Source organism: Apis laboriosa, unplaced genomic scaffold (assembly GCF_014066325.1).
Source record: "Apis laboriosa isolate Shangri-la unplaced genomic scaffold, ASM1406632v1 scaffold5_cov152, whole genome shotgun sequence".
NCBI lineage: Eukaryota > Metazoa > Arthropoda > Insecta > Hymenoptera > Apidae > Apis > Apis laboriosa.
This window is the reverse complement of record NW_025223857.1, coordinates 731,442-746,033: the sequence shown is the minus strand read 5'-3', so window position 1 is coordinate 746,033 and position 14,592 is coordinate 731,442. Positions and strand designations below refer to the sequence as shown.

Here is a 14,592-nt window from a genome sequence, read left to right as displayed (position 1 = left end):
GAGAGAATGTCATTGGGAGTGAGTTGAAAACGAAATTATAAATTATTATAATTTTAAATTAGGAGGAGATACAAGATGAGAAAATAATCGAGCAGAGTGAAATTCGGAATTTTTTGAAAAAATTTAGAGAATTAATAGAAAAATAGAAAATTGAGCAATAAATAGTGCGGTGCCATTGCCTATCGGAAGAATTGTTTGTACGCCCCTGCTCGTAAACGATTTTCGGAAAAAGCCTTCTTCGACCGAGGTCTAATAGCTGAAACGATCCAAAACACATGGCCCGTGGCTGCAACGGTACGAAAGAGAGCTTTATCGAGGCGGGCACCGATGAAGAGAGTCATACACATACCCGTGGAAAATCGGTGAATTTCGAGCGGGTATCGTGTAACGCGTGCACGCAAAAAACGGGGGATTTTTATTTCATGAAAGAAGCGACCGCGAATTGTAACCAGATTCCTTCTTCTTCGAGACCGAGGAAAAGAGAAATTCCTGGCTGCTCGAAAGAAAGAAAGAAAGAAAGAAAGGAAGGAAGGAAGGAAGGAAGGAAGAAAAAGAGAAGGAAGATTTAATAATTTTTCCATTCCACACGAAAGCGAATGAACGTTGGTGGTACAAAGGCAATCGAATTCTCCCCCCCCCTCCGTTGAAAATGGTTTCTCGAGAAAAAAAAAAGGAAAGGAAGTTTTCCCTGCTATAAAAGCTATCTCGATGACGAAAGAGCAAAGGATGCTTCATCGATCATAGATAACCACCGGCCTCCTCGTTCTTTACAGGTGAATTCCAGTCGAGATTGCGCGCCGCCAATTCACGCGAACTGAAAGAAAACTTCCGCGCGCAAACTTTCGATCCGTGAATTCTCTGAAAACCTGTCTTTCTACGTGTATCGTGGAGATATCGAGAGAACTCGCTCGTGAATGGGAAGAAAATTGAAAACGAGCACTCTTTATCTCCTTTCCCCCATCTTTTCAATTTATAAACTTTCTTTTTCTTTTCTCATTACCTGCAAAAAACAGTGAAAATTCCTAGCCTGTGCGCGACGCACACCCAACAAGGTCTGCAAGAGTCGCAACGTATCCAGCCGATCATCGTTGACAGAGAGAAGACAAAATCCAGCCCTCCTCCCTAAAAAAAAAATCGGGGGGGCAGAAGGTGAACGAACCGAGCGAAACACCGAGTGGAGGCAAAGCGACACACGGGCCGCGTTTAGCGCGAGAACTGGTGGTCTGGAATGCGTTTTATCGGTCGCGGCACCTGATATCGAAAACTTATCTCCTCTCGTTCCTTCTGCGCGAGTACATAGCCAATCCTATCTCACCGACTCGAGCTCGTTAAACCTCTTTCGAGAAAGAGAGACAGAGACAGACAGACGAGAGAGAGAGAGAGAGAGAGAGAGAGAAACCGTAGATTTCGCCATCCGATATTTCGTTATTTTTAACGCTTCGTGTATCCTCGTTATCGATTCTGTGAAAAATGAAAAGCTAGCGCGATTTTCATTTTTCATCACACCTCCACGTGTCCGCCTATTGAAAAATGACTCGACCGAACAGTCTTTTTTTTTTCCACCAGTGATGGACAAAATTTAATAGTCGAGTAAACTTACTTCGATAATTTATCGTTCAAAACATGGAATAAACGCGTAGCGACAAACGGCTTGTACGAATTAATGTTATTCGTTTTAACTACTGCTCACTGGTGGAATGAAACGCCTATTTTCACACGAATTTTTGTTTCTATCATCGTATTTGTATTACGATAATATTAATTAATATTATTTATTATAATATTTCAGTTTCAAGTCATGGACGATTATCATAACGTAATTTTATAAATGAAAATAATTTTTACGATTTTGAATATTCAAGTTATAGCTGTTTTACTATTATGTAGCGTGTGGTGTCAGGATTGTCAACAAAGCGTCTGAAATGGAAATAGGCGGTCCTAGCGAAGGACCCCTCTTGCCCCTGTGCCGTCCCGCGAAACTTTTTTCCAGCAGTTGAACAGTAGTGCTTCGAGCGAACACAGTTTCTTTTTCTTCTTTCACTAGTGATAGACAAAATTACGAATAAAATTACTTCGATAATTTATCAAAATGTGACGTAAACGTGTCAAACGAATTAATATTATTCATTTTTGTAGTTATTTTTGGATTGATGTTCTGTGTTTTCTACCCGTACATAAACACGCCGAATTCTCACTGATCGAGCACCGCTTACGTGGACGCACGTGGCCAATCGAACGGTCTCGGTTCGGAAGGGCTTACCGTGCAACGCACACCTGATGATCAATCGTGTACACGATAGACTCGACCCCTCTCGATGAGTCAGTCGAGTGAGAAAAACGATCGATCTTGTTTTTTTCGATGGAAAAAATGAAACGAGCCTCAAAACGGAAAGATAAAAAACGAAATTTACTTTACCACGTGGCGTGATTTCCGATTGATAAATATTATCTAACTCGCATCGTTTTCAATTCGTTCTTCGAGTTTTGAAGAGAGGAATAGGGAAAAGCGTTCAAAAGTCTCGTCTCGTTTTCGCTTTCATCGAAGAACGAGAGTGAATTCGGTTGGGTAGGGGACGATAGGCTTCCGCTTGTCAGGTGCGCTATTCGAAACGCAGGTGGATCCTAACCCTAAAGCCCTTTCCACACAGTTCTCCATTTTTCGCCCGCTTTTATCCATTTCGATTATTTCTCGAATCTCTTCGAGATTAGCTCCTATTATGTAGAGAATCGAGCGACATTCTTTTTAATTTTTCGACGAAAATTGGATTACGTTGAAGCGTAGAAGATGAAATGGAAAAGTGTGGGACAGACTTAAGGGACTTCACGTTTCACGGTCGAAAATTCGGAAGGGGGGGAGAGAGGAGGAGTTTTGGCTAGGGGAGAACATTACAATGACATCGGTGCACGAGTAAACATCGAGCAGGTAAAAACGAGGATGACGGTCGGCTTTTCTCGTAACGATTCCATTGAAGGAGGCTACGGTGCGATGAACGCCGCCATAATGGGTAATGGGCTCGCAGTGAATCACCTCGTGACGTTTCGCCTCGCATTTCAGATGCTACGATATGCGCTTCTAATTGTCGAGCGAATTTGCGTTGTTTGTTCGTCGATACGTCTTTATCCCTAAATAATTTTCCGATGTGTATAAATTCGAATTTTTAAACGTAATTAAACAGCGAAGGTTTAAATAAATAGAACTAAAAAAGAAAATAATTATGTTGCTTCTCGTTTCGATTTTTTAACACGTCATCAAGGTCATCGTATTGAATCGACCTAACTTAAAATCTTTATAATACTATATAATATATAATATATATTATAATAATATATAATAAGAAAATTGAATAAATTTTTCTTCGATATCGATTGATTTCCAAATTTAATTCGAACAAAGCTTAAATAAAGATTCATTTAACGATTCGCATTGGGTTTTCCCTTAGTTTTTTTCTAATCTGACCATCGATCTATAGATTAATTCACGTTTCGAAGAAACGTTTTTGTTAATAACTTTTTAACGAACGATGATCTTTACCAAATATTATTATAATAATTATCGTCGTACTTTCGAAAGCTTTATTTGCATGGATTTTTAGACGGGAAAAATGAGGGGAAAAGGAGGGGGGAAGGGAAGATAGAAACGAGAACATTGACAGGATTAAGTGGGAACGAATAATGAAGCGTGGAGGGAGATTGACAGGACGGGCCGTTAATCAAACCGATTAATCGAATGTCACGGATCATGTCCATTCCACGAATCAGAAAACGGTACTTAAACGCTCCGTACAGGGACGAACAATAAATTTCCAATTTTCAGCCGTAATGAGCCACGACAACTTTTCCACTTGGGAAACGAAGCATTTTATCGCCATTTCTTTTTTCTCTTATTCCAACGCTCTTCGTTTTCTACACGATATTCGATCTAACAAGAATGTTAATTCATTTTGCAAAAAAAAAAAATTCATCAAAACATTCGCTTAAGCTCGAGTATGTATATGCATATTTTCGAAACGAAGGTTTGAAAAAGAAGGCTTAATAAGAGAAAAAGAGAGAGAGAGAGGGGAAGAAAAAGTGGAGCGATTATCCCCGATGGATATATAATGAATAATCAATCGGGATTCTATTTAAAAAAAAAGTCACCCGTCCCGTATCGCGATATTAATAAAACATTTTTTTTCACGGACGCGGTCGATCGTGGAAAACAAGACTCCTCTCGAACTCGAATGAATCTCGATTCTTCGAATCGAAGACGAGCCATCCGTCCCGACAAGGGAGGGGGGGAATCCGTTTAAAGGAAAATAGGTCGAGCGCGTTCAAAGGCCTTCTCGCCTCTTTTTTTTTTTTTTTTTTTTCATTCGATTCGCGTCGATTCCACTCGCAACGAACTCGTAATCTCGGGACGGTCGGATGCCGCTCACGTTCTCGCAAGAGCCACTGACCTATTGTCAAGGTTCCAACGACCTGACGCCAATTGAAAACTTCGTTTTCCTCGAAAATGAATAATGATAAATTCGTAATGGAAAATTCGCTTCGATCCTCTTCCACTTTTTGTTTCCAGATTAAGAGGGGATGAAAATCTTCTCTTCAAAGGTAATGGAACGAGGACGACAAGATTCTATCGAATTGGACGACGAGGAATGACGATTTCCGTCGTCTCGAGATCTTTCGAATCGGGGGGGAGGGGAGCGCAGTGATCGTCAGTCCCTCAGGTGAGAAGGTATGTAAGTACGTGCTGCGACTATGCTGATCGATCGTAGAAGAATTCGACGTAGATCGATCTTCGGATGCGTTTCAACGATGTAATATTCGTTTGATGTTTCTCTGACCTTGCACGCTTCTCTCTCTCTCTCTCTCTCTCTCTCTCTCTCTCTCTCTNCTTTAATCTAACAACCGGCCTAGCAGTAAGCCAACCTAATTCGAGTTTATCTATTTTATTCATTTTATAAATACAAATGCAAATACGTATAAAAATAAACTACGTGAAAATTTTTATTTTTTTTAAATATTGGCAATCAGTTATGATCGAAGTGTAATTATTTTGTTTGCACGAGTTAATCGATAATCGTAAAAACAAAAGACACGAAATCCAAATTTCTGTTGTTATTCTGTTCCAAAACAGAAGGTTCAATTTTGACCGATTCGGCCGGTCAAAAGTCGATTTTAAAATTTCACTTGAACTTGAAAAAAATTTGCGCCACTTAAGAGTAATTAAATATACTTCGTTGTATGACAAATATTATCGGACTCTTGAAATTCTTCGGAAATAATTTTCACGTTCTAAAGATAATATTTTCGTTATCGATATTCCTCGAAACTTTACGTTTATAACAATAATATTACATATAATAGTTTATACAAATTTATACAATGATATTAAATAATAATATAATAAGAGGGAAAAGAAAAGATTCTGTTTCCACATTTCCTTTTTTCACAGCGAATTTTATTATACGACAGGTTATGAAAATTATCTCGTTTTGAAAATTAACCTCCCCTTTCTCGATTAATTAAACGAAAATTAGCTACGACGATATACGATCGTACATTACAAACAGTCGTCACATTTTATCGAAAAAAAGTCGATAAACGAAAGTTACGTTCTTAATTTTAACCGGCTTAAATCACCCAGTCCAATCGGTCCAACCAAAGTTTGAATGATCGATAAGAAACTTCTCGCCTCCCCCCTCCCTTCCTCCTCAAAGATTTCAATCGCTCAGCCAGCTGACCGAGCTTCAGCCTCCTCTCGACTATTCGATTAACCAACTTGTGGTGTCGAGACAGAGACAGACAAACAGAGAGACCACACACACACACACACACACACACACACACACACACACACACACACACACACAGAGAGAGAGAGAGAGAGAGAGAGAGAGAGAGAGAGAGAGAGAGAGAGAGAGAGAGAGAGAGAGAATGACAAAATACGATTCAATATATACATATAAAATACTTGGTCTATTTAAGAAGTCGCGAGAGAATATGACAAAAAACGATATATATATATATATATATATATGTGCTTGATCTATTTAAGGAATTCTTTGTAGGTCGAGAGGAGGAAGATGTTTCGTTCGCACGCAAGAAAAGATGAGGATCGAGATTGTTTCTTCCCCGCTCGATTGTTGATCGAGTTTTCCAAAGCTTGGGCGGAGGGAGAAAGAAGGCTGGTTTCCAAGTTGGAGAGGAACGAAAGCGCCGCTTTAACGGTTCAAACCACTTTCCTAGGGACGAGACGAGACGAGACGAGAGAGTGCGGTGAACGAGCATCTCGAGATGCACTCGAGATGAGCGCGAGTAATGCATCGGCAATTTTTTTCTCTCTCCACGCTTAACGCCGAAATTATTAATTATACCGGCGGGTGAAAAGAGAGCAAGAGTTTCATTTATCGCGCCTAAATTAAATTTCTTATCTTTGCGGATAACCACGAGTGAGTTTCTTTGAATTATTGCTAATAACTTAACAGATATTATAAAAATTGCATATTTCGAATGGAATCGAATTTAAGAGTAAATAGTTTGGAATATTCGATGCGAATATCGAAATTACGTTAAAATCTTTCTTAAAAAGTTTCGTTCGTTCCATCTATCATCACTCGTAATCGAAAAGATCGTATCGTTCGTTTCACGATCCTCGTCTAAAGTACGAACAACTTGACGAATTTTATCTATCTTCCAAAATCTATCTCCCGTGAAATAAATTAATTGGCCAAATTCGTGAAATGAAATCCGTACAACGTTTTACAAACGTTGGATAATCGTTGGCGCTTGAAATTCGGTGCACACCTGTGTTCGAGATTACCGCAAGATTCGCCAACAATTTCACGGTTAACCTTGGACGACTCGAATCGGGAGGAAAGAAAAATGAGCGAACACCGAGTCATTCAATGACAAGCCTTGGCCTGGCAATGGTGTCAATGGCATATCGCGAGACGAGAGGGAATTTTGAGATGATCTACCTACCTCCGATAACGAGCATCATCACGATAATTTGCTTAAAATTCGACGTAAGAAAAAAGAAACTCGTCCCCTTATATCGGATCGCATCGATCCATTAACACTTTTATCTGAAATACTCTTCACTCTCCTTCGAATCACGAGTAACAGAAGTGGCCATTAGAAGAAAAGGAGGAGGAGGAGGAGGATTCTAATCAGAGTTGAGCATTAATCCGTCGAAAAAATAACTGATTAAAAATTTCGAATAAAGTTATTACTTTAAATAATTAAAACGCTCGAATAACATTTATACAATATATAATTATTATTATATAATTATTACAACTGACTGTTATTTGTCATTGAGCATTATTACGTTTCGAACGATAAATTATCGATATAAAAAAATATAAATTATCGCGCAAAATTTCTTTTTCAATCTCGCTTAAATCTAGGAGCAAAAATCTAAACGAGCGATGATAAAGTTGAGAAAATTGAGAAAAGATGGGATTTAAATTTTTATCCAAAATCACGGAATAATCGAAATGGCCGTTTCGCGAAGAAGAAGAAGACGAGGAGGAGGAATCCCAATAAAATGGAGAAAGGAAGGGGAAATCCAAATGCATTTCTACGAGAATGATTAAAAACGAATAAATCCTGGATTTATTCGTATTTCGCTGATCTTGGCGTTGAATAAAAGGCGGCGCGAATGACGCGCATAATGCGGCCGAGAGAGAACAATAGGAGAGTGCAAGTATGCGGCGTCGATTCGACGATGCCGTCATCCAAAGTTATCGCGCGCCACCGCCCTTATCCTCCCTCTTCTTCCTCGTATTCCTTTTCTTCTTCTCCTTTCTTCGCCCCCCCGCGCTCTCCCTCCCCCCTCTCCTCCTCCTCTTCCGCGCGCGCTTCTTATTTCGAAAGAGGGATACGTGGTCGGAACAGGAAACGCCATGGGAGAGTGAGCAATCGGTATTCCATAGCTGTGTCGCCGAGAACCGGACCTAACCTCTCTGCGAGATCCACCATTTCTAACAGCCTCGAAAATTTCCTTTTTCTCCCCTTTCCGAATCCTTTAGAAATCTTTCTCGAACGAAGTTGGAAGAATTTTTATTTTTATCCGAAGTTGGAAGTGAACGAAAGTAAAAAAATTTATAATTGGACATTTTAAAGGAGGAAGCAATTTTAAAGGATTGGCAGAGAGGCTAATATGCTGGTGGCAACGCGATCGGGCCTGCGCGCCGTCAAATGCAAATCCGCTTCGGTGCCGCGACGTGAAAAAATGTTATACGAGTCGGGACGAGTGGCGAGCGTGAACGTCTCGATATCGATTTCGTGAGCGCAAATCGATATCCGTGGCTCGGTTAACGGACACCGTATCACGAATCGAAGTCACGGGGTGCTTATCGCCGAGAAAGTCTTTCTTTTCATCCCAATTTCCATGATCGAATTATAAACCTAGCAAATGAACAATAACGTATTGAAAATGTAAATTAATAATAGAATCGAATGAATCAACATTTATCCGGTGTATAAATGGGAATTTTCGAAACAGGAAGCATCGTTACACGGAAGCGGTAAGGTTTTCAAAGGATTTCGAGAAAATCTGTGTGCGATCCTCTGTGTCGAAAACCGTATCCGTGGGGAAAAGAATCGCGAGAACCTGCGTCGTCAGAGGGGGAAGGGGGAGAGGGAGGGACGAGAGCACACGTTTCGAGGCACTCGCTATATCCATAGAAAAGTGGGCTGTGATGTCAATGGGCGCATTCATTCGCACCTGTACTCTCTACCCTCGTCCATGAATAACTTCAAGGTGATTTTCCTAAGCCATTCGAGAAAATCATCTCCTCGTTTACCTTCTCGTGCACGATCGCGTTAAAAATTCATTTGCACTCGAGATACCTCGCCTCGATCGACTACCTTCTTAATTCCTTTTAATCAGTTTTATCGCATTGAATTAAACTAGTTCGTTATATCTATGCGCTATATATTTTATTTTGCGTAAGGAAAAACTGGTTTCACAAACAAACGAGTCGTGTATCGAGAAGAAACGAGAATTCGAGAAACATATATATATATATATGTATTCGTTTGAAAAAATCTAAGGTATCCGAAGTAAAATATTTCAAAGGTAAATCCATAGGAATGTAGGTTTAAAAATAGAAATAAAGATTCCATGATGCAACCGTGAACAGGTTGGGAAACGCTGGGATAGAGCGAGCCGCTGCATCGCGAGGTCTGGAAAACGCATTGTTTAGGCTGCGCTTACTCTAGCGGTGGGTGTGTCACGAGCGTGAAATACCGGCCAAGTGACTATCGAGGAAGAGAGGGAGACGAGAGTTCGCTTTGCCTCGACCCATCTCGATCCGAACCAATACACCGATTACACTCCGCTTTCTATCAATTAATCGATACACTTTCAATGGGCTATCGGATAACCGAGACGTTTCGATCAAAAGTTCGAAGAAACGTTCGTTTATGAGAATATTACCGATCGCCAAACTGTATATATATACATATATATATATATATATGTCTGCTCGTATCTATCTGCTTTTTTCTTTTCTTTTTTTAAACACAAATTCTACGTCGATATCACGTGATTATCGTGTTATTATCCTCGTTTGCACTATATAATCGCAAAGTGAACGAGTAAAGATGAAAAAAAAAAAAAAAGAAAAGAATTCGAGTTGTTGCCCTTTGCTGTATCTCTCGATAATGGAGATTTCTCGCACGAAGCATGTTCACCGCGACATCTAACAGTAACCTGCCGAGTTCTCACTGCATCGACGAGGCAACAACAGCCGCATAGGTGCAACTCGATACAAGTTGTAGGGAACTGCGACAGATTCTCGCGTTTTCTCGCCGATTTCTCTCTCCTCGCGCGTTAATAATAACAAAAGAAGAGACGCAAACACTAGCAACGCGTTTCGAATATTGGTGAAATTCGTGCTGGCTTGATTTTGAGGTTAGGAGGAAGATGAAGGTTTGGAATAGAAAAGAGACGAACGATTTTGTTGTTACTCGCCTGCAAATGGGCTTGTTTCCGTCACGTTCATCCGGTGGACCCAGGAAATTGGCGTCGTTCACCGCCGAAGACGTGGATCCCCGCGGCGACCTTGGGCCACCCTCCACTTCTCCGATCAAGACTTCTGTTTGACCATTTTGGAAAGGGCTGCTGGCACGTCGTTCCCCGACTCTTCCGCCTTGCACCGGTGTCTGGAAGAATGAATCACCGTCACACCGAAAATTCACGCGTAATATTTCGCGAATTGAAGTCGTCGAGGAGACTGCAACGTTTTTCGTTTCGTCGCAAAACGAAGAAACGAGTATCACGATTCACCAATGCTTAATTTTCAATGGTTAATGTTCGATTCTCCGCAACGTTCGACTTGGCAATTAATTATGCAAGAACGAATGGAGGATGATAAATTATAATTCCGGGAAATGTTTACCTCACGGTTAACCAATAATCGCACGGACATAAGCGTTTACATAAGCGTCGTGAAGGAGAAATCATTTTTTTTTTTCTTACCTCTATAAAGTATAAAGATAGAAGCGTAACCACGAGAATCGCTTTCAAGGATATCGAAAACGATATAGATACTCTCTTTTTAATCTCGCGATAATTGCGATCGACCTTCATTCTCTCTCTCTCTCTCTCTCTCTCTCTCTCTCTCTCTCTCTCTCTCTCTCTCTCTCTGGGAAAAAATTAACTCTTTCCTTCATCAGATCATTTCTTTCTCCAGATCATAAATTGGAAAGGACACGTTCCACTCACCAAAAGTTTCGTCTCTTCGGAAGAGCTCTGTTGTTGTTGTTGTTGTTGTTGTTGTTGTTGTTGTTTCTCCGTTCTTTCGTCCTTCGCTCCTCGAATTTCCTTCGCGTCTTTCCCTAACCCTTTAGGAATGCTACCGTTGCTGAGCTTGGTGGTGAAGACATTCGTGCTCGGCTCCCTGGGACAGAGAAAACTCTGGGTTTAAATATTGCAGGAATCCACGAGACTGTCTAAGGTAAATGAAAAAAAAAAAAAACGACGCGGTATGCGCAGTGATATCGCGATGGGATATCAATCACGGCTATTTCTCGCGTCCGGTTCTCGTGTAATTGTACTTCCCATCGCGTGGCAACTTTTCGCGTTTTCACGTGATCGACGCAGTGTCGATCGAAACGAAACGAAACGAATCGAATCGAATCAAATCGAATGGAAACCGTTAAGCTTTCGTCCCGAATAAAAAGCGCCGTTGTTCGCGATTTCGAAAGATCGTGGATGGATCGATTGGAAATGATCGAAATTCGTAAAAAAAAAAAAAAGAAAATGTGGATGATACACAAAGAGGAGGCGGGTTTGGAAAAACGCGTAAAAGGAAGAATAGAGCGGAATAACGATCGACGAGGGAATAAATAACGGAAGAGAAACGGGGAAGAACGAAATGCCACTTACTTGTCGGCAAGCGTCACGGTAATTTGGTTGCCCGTCACATTTTTGCCCGCGCTGTCCCCGCTCGTCGACGCGACTGCCTCGTTGATCTGCACACACACATACACGTACCAGATACCAAACAATCAGCTGGCTTCGCCTCTACCGGACGACCGTTCTTTCTCCCGGAAACAAAGAGATTCCGACCACGTTTCCCGATCGATACCCTCTTTTTTTTTTTTTTTTTTCCTCTCCCTTCCCTTTTTTCCTTCCTTCGTTACAAGCTCGATCGACAAGAGACAAGAGAGATGAGACGAGGGAAGGAAAGATGCGAAAAATCGTGGCAATCATTTTTTTTGAACCGCAACCTGTGGAATGGACACGTTATCCAAGGCCGCGCATGATCGTGGCAACCGTTCACTCGGCTCGTTTACTTTGCATTCCACATATTATAAGCAATCCGTGACGATTTCTCTGTCGATTCGTTCGCGCATCCTTCGAATAATAGTACTCCCCGACTGGAACGCCATATCGATAGAATACGCGGATGGAATAGGAACTAATTGCTCGAATATTTTATCTCGGCGTTGGCCGTCCAATTGAACCAACTCCGATCGTATTGTTCTCTCGTCGTCGGTAACGTACACTTCAACGTTTCTATCGCGATTATTACGTAAAACGAGGAGGAGGTATCTTTCGGTGTGGTGAAAGGCCTGTACACAATCTTCCTTCGAATTGCAAAGGGCATTCCCGTATAATTGCCAACTATCCCCGCATAATTATTTGTTTTATTCGTTACCTAGCGGAAATATTCCTATTACCTCGTTGCAAATTTCACTCTTTCCTTCCATATCTTTTTTTCGACTTCCATATCTTTTTTTTCTATTATCTCCCACATTCTTATCCTTTTTCTTTTTTCGTATCGTTGGAATCTCTCTTTTTCGGAATTTCTTGTTGCCATTATCTCTTTCTTATACGATTCCAAAGCCTCGATCAAAAAAAAAAAGAAAAAAAAAACGTAGTTTTTTAATTAATATCAATCGTTATTCGATACTTTATCATTCAATACTTATTATCGTAGAAACCACTGTACCTGCTGGTGCAGAATCGCTTGGATATCCCGCGGTTGGATTCTCCAGTGAGATGCCAGCCGCTGCAATCGTTCCTTTGCACGCCTGCAACGAAAAATCCTCCGGATGAATCGCGTAAAATTAGAAGGTCGCGGAAAGTGCCAACATTCCGAACAAAGAATGCGTTGCAAGAAAATATATATATATATTTGAATATTAATCAACGAATTTCTGTTTCGTTAGAAATTATTGATCGCTCTTTACAAATGTGTAATTACCTTTCGACGGCGATGACCCAAGCTTCTCGAACCCGACCAGCGTTGAACCCGTCCAGCTCTACTGTCAACAATTTCAAAAAGCGATTAGTCGCGAGAATAACCTTCCCTCTCCATTTTTTAATACTACTTCCAATTTCTTTTTTGTTATTTTCTCCTACTGTAACAACATCCACTTTTCGTGTGTCTTTGTCTTACTCTTTGGAATCAAAATCTAATTTGTCTTATCCTATCGTAATAAGTTAGCGGATTAAGTGGACCTAATCCTTTCCGCGGAGAGTGTTATACCATTTTCAAACACCGCCACCTCATCGTCATCCGTCTCCTCCTCCTCCTCCTCCTCGTCTATGAACTTGATGGTGGACAAATCGAAGTGCGTCGCTATATCCTCGTCCAGATGCTCGTCGCTCGCCGAGAATTCAATCGACTTTGGCCCATCCTCGACCACGGACTCGTCGACCACGAACTTTTGCCCGTCGATTCCCCTCGAGTTGGACGAGCATCCGCACAGGAATATTCTTCGAAACAATCTCGACATATTCTTCTAACTATTCTCTCTCTCTCTCTCTCTCTCTTTCTCTCACGAATTAATTATCCTCGCTTCGAACATGATTCCTTCCTCGGCGACGCACTTTCTCAAATTTTCCCCTCGAAACGGAACGAACGAAATCCTTGGCCGAGACGATGGAACGGAAAGCGACGGAGGGCGACGGTTCTCGCGCGCGTGTCGCCGAAACCATAGAAAATAAACGCTCGACCGGGGCCGGGAATGGATGGCACCGCGAGCCTACGAACCAAGAGGTTTATATTTGGAACCGCGCATTGGTACGGGCCGAGAGAGCGGGCCGGTAAAAATCGACGGGAGGAGTAGTGTCGCGGTCTCGCGTCCCTCGCTTCGAACCGCTTCGCGTCACGATCATACCCACCGGATTCGCCCAACATTTTTCTTTCTCCCGCTCGATACTGAAAATTCGCGTACGATTTTTTTTTTTTTTTTTAAATCTTAATCGGACAGCGGAATTTTGAACTCGTCGACCCGAAAACAGAATTTTCATTATTTTCTCCGCGTGGCGTTTCACGACCCAGCGAACCGGCCTCTATAATGGAATCGCGGCTATTAAATTCGACCACGACACACACACACACACACACACACACACACACACACACACACATCAAATTACACGCGAATTTTATCTTGGAAAAGAGTTTCCTCTTTAAGGAGGATATTTAATTAATTCGATGATTAATTCATCTTAGAAATTCATTCCGTTTTATTGTCCATAAAAGGATTTCGTTTTTTAAATGAAAATTATCAAAATCGAAGAAACGGATTATTCGTCTCGTTTATATCATATTTTTCTCAGTTATCCTCTCTGAAAATTTTTGTTCGAAGAGCGAATTGCCAATCGTTCGGTTGCGTACAAAGTTTAAAAGAGAGGGTCGAAGGATAATCGCGGGGAAGCATTGTCGAGGAAAGGGGAGGGGGGTTACGACTCGTTATCTCGAGTCAGGCGAATCGAGCGGTGCGATTCGCGGTTGTTGAAAATATCGTGGCGGGAGAAAATTCGCAGCAATCCCTCCCCCTCCCCTTCCTCCTCCTCCCCCTTCCTTTTTCCAACTAGCTTTTGGCGCCAAGCCAAAACGTGCTTGAACGCCGCCGCGAGTCGACGGATTCGGAGAAAGTGCCAACTCCCCCTTTTCCTGTCCCGACAGACGATTTTTCAAGGGCGAGCCGCGTCATCTTCAGATAGACGAGACAGCTTTGGATCGTTTTCCAACGAGCGGCGATATCGTTACGAGGACAAAAATTTTTCTGTATTTCTCGTTTATCGAGCCGTTCTTTGTTCTCTTCCTCCTGAATAAACACGAGGTGAATCATCATCCGTGC

The 14,592-nt window shown here is 41.6% G+C and overlaps 1 protein-coding gene across 5 annotated transcripts in view; it reads right to left on the bottom strand.

Annotated features, from left to right (window-relative positions):
* LOC122718318 (protein PALS1) overlaps positions 1 to 14,592 on the bottom strand; it is a 41,163-nt gene that overhangs the window by 19,512 nt on the left and 7,059 nt on the right. For 2 of the 5 annotated variants that reach the window (XM_043943241.1, XM_043943245.1), the window contains exons 4-8: positions 12,705 to 12,765; positions 12,450 to 12,531; positions 11,381 to 11,466; positions 10,718 to 10,892; positions 9,965 to 10,155 (exon numbers count right to left, since the gene is read on the bottom strand). In XM_043943241.1, coding sequence (XP_043799176.1) covers positions 9,965 to 10,155; positions 10,718 to 10,892; positions 11,381 to 11,466; positions 12,450 to 12,531; positions 12,705 to 12,765 — 595 coding nt within the window. Of the gene's footprint in view, positions 1 to 9,964; positions 10,156 to 10,717; positions 10,893 to 11,380; positions 11,467 to 12,449; positions 12,532 to 12,704; positions 12,766 to 12,989; positions 13,844 to 14,592 lie in introns of those variants that run through there. The other 3 variants (XM_043943246.1, XM_043943242.1, XM_043943243.1) reach the window with 3 other exon arrangements.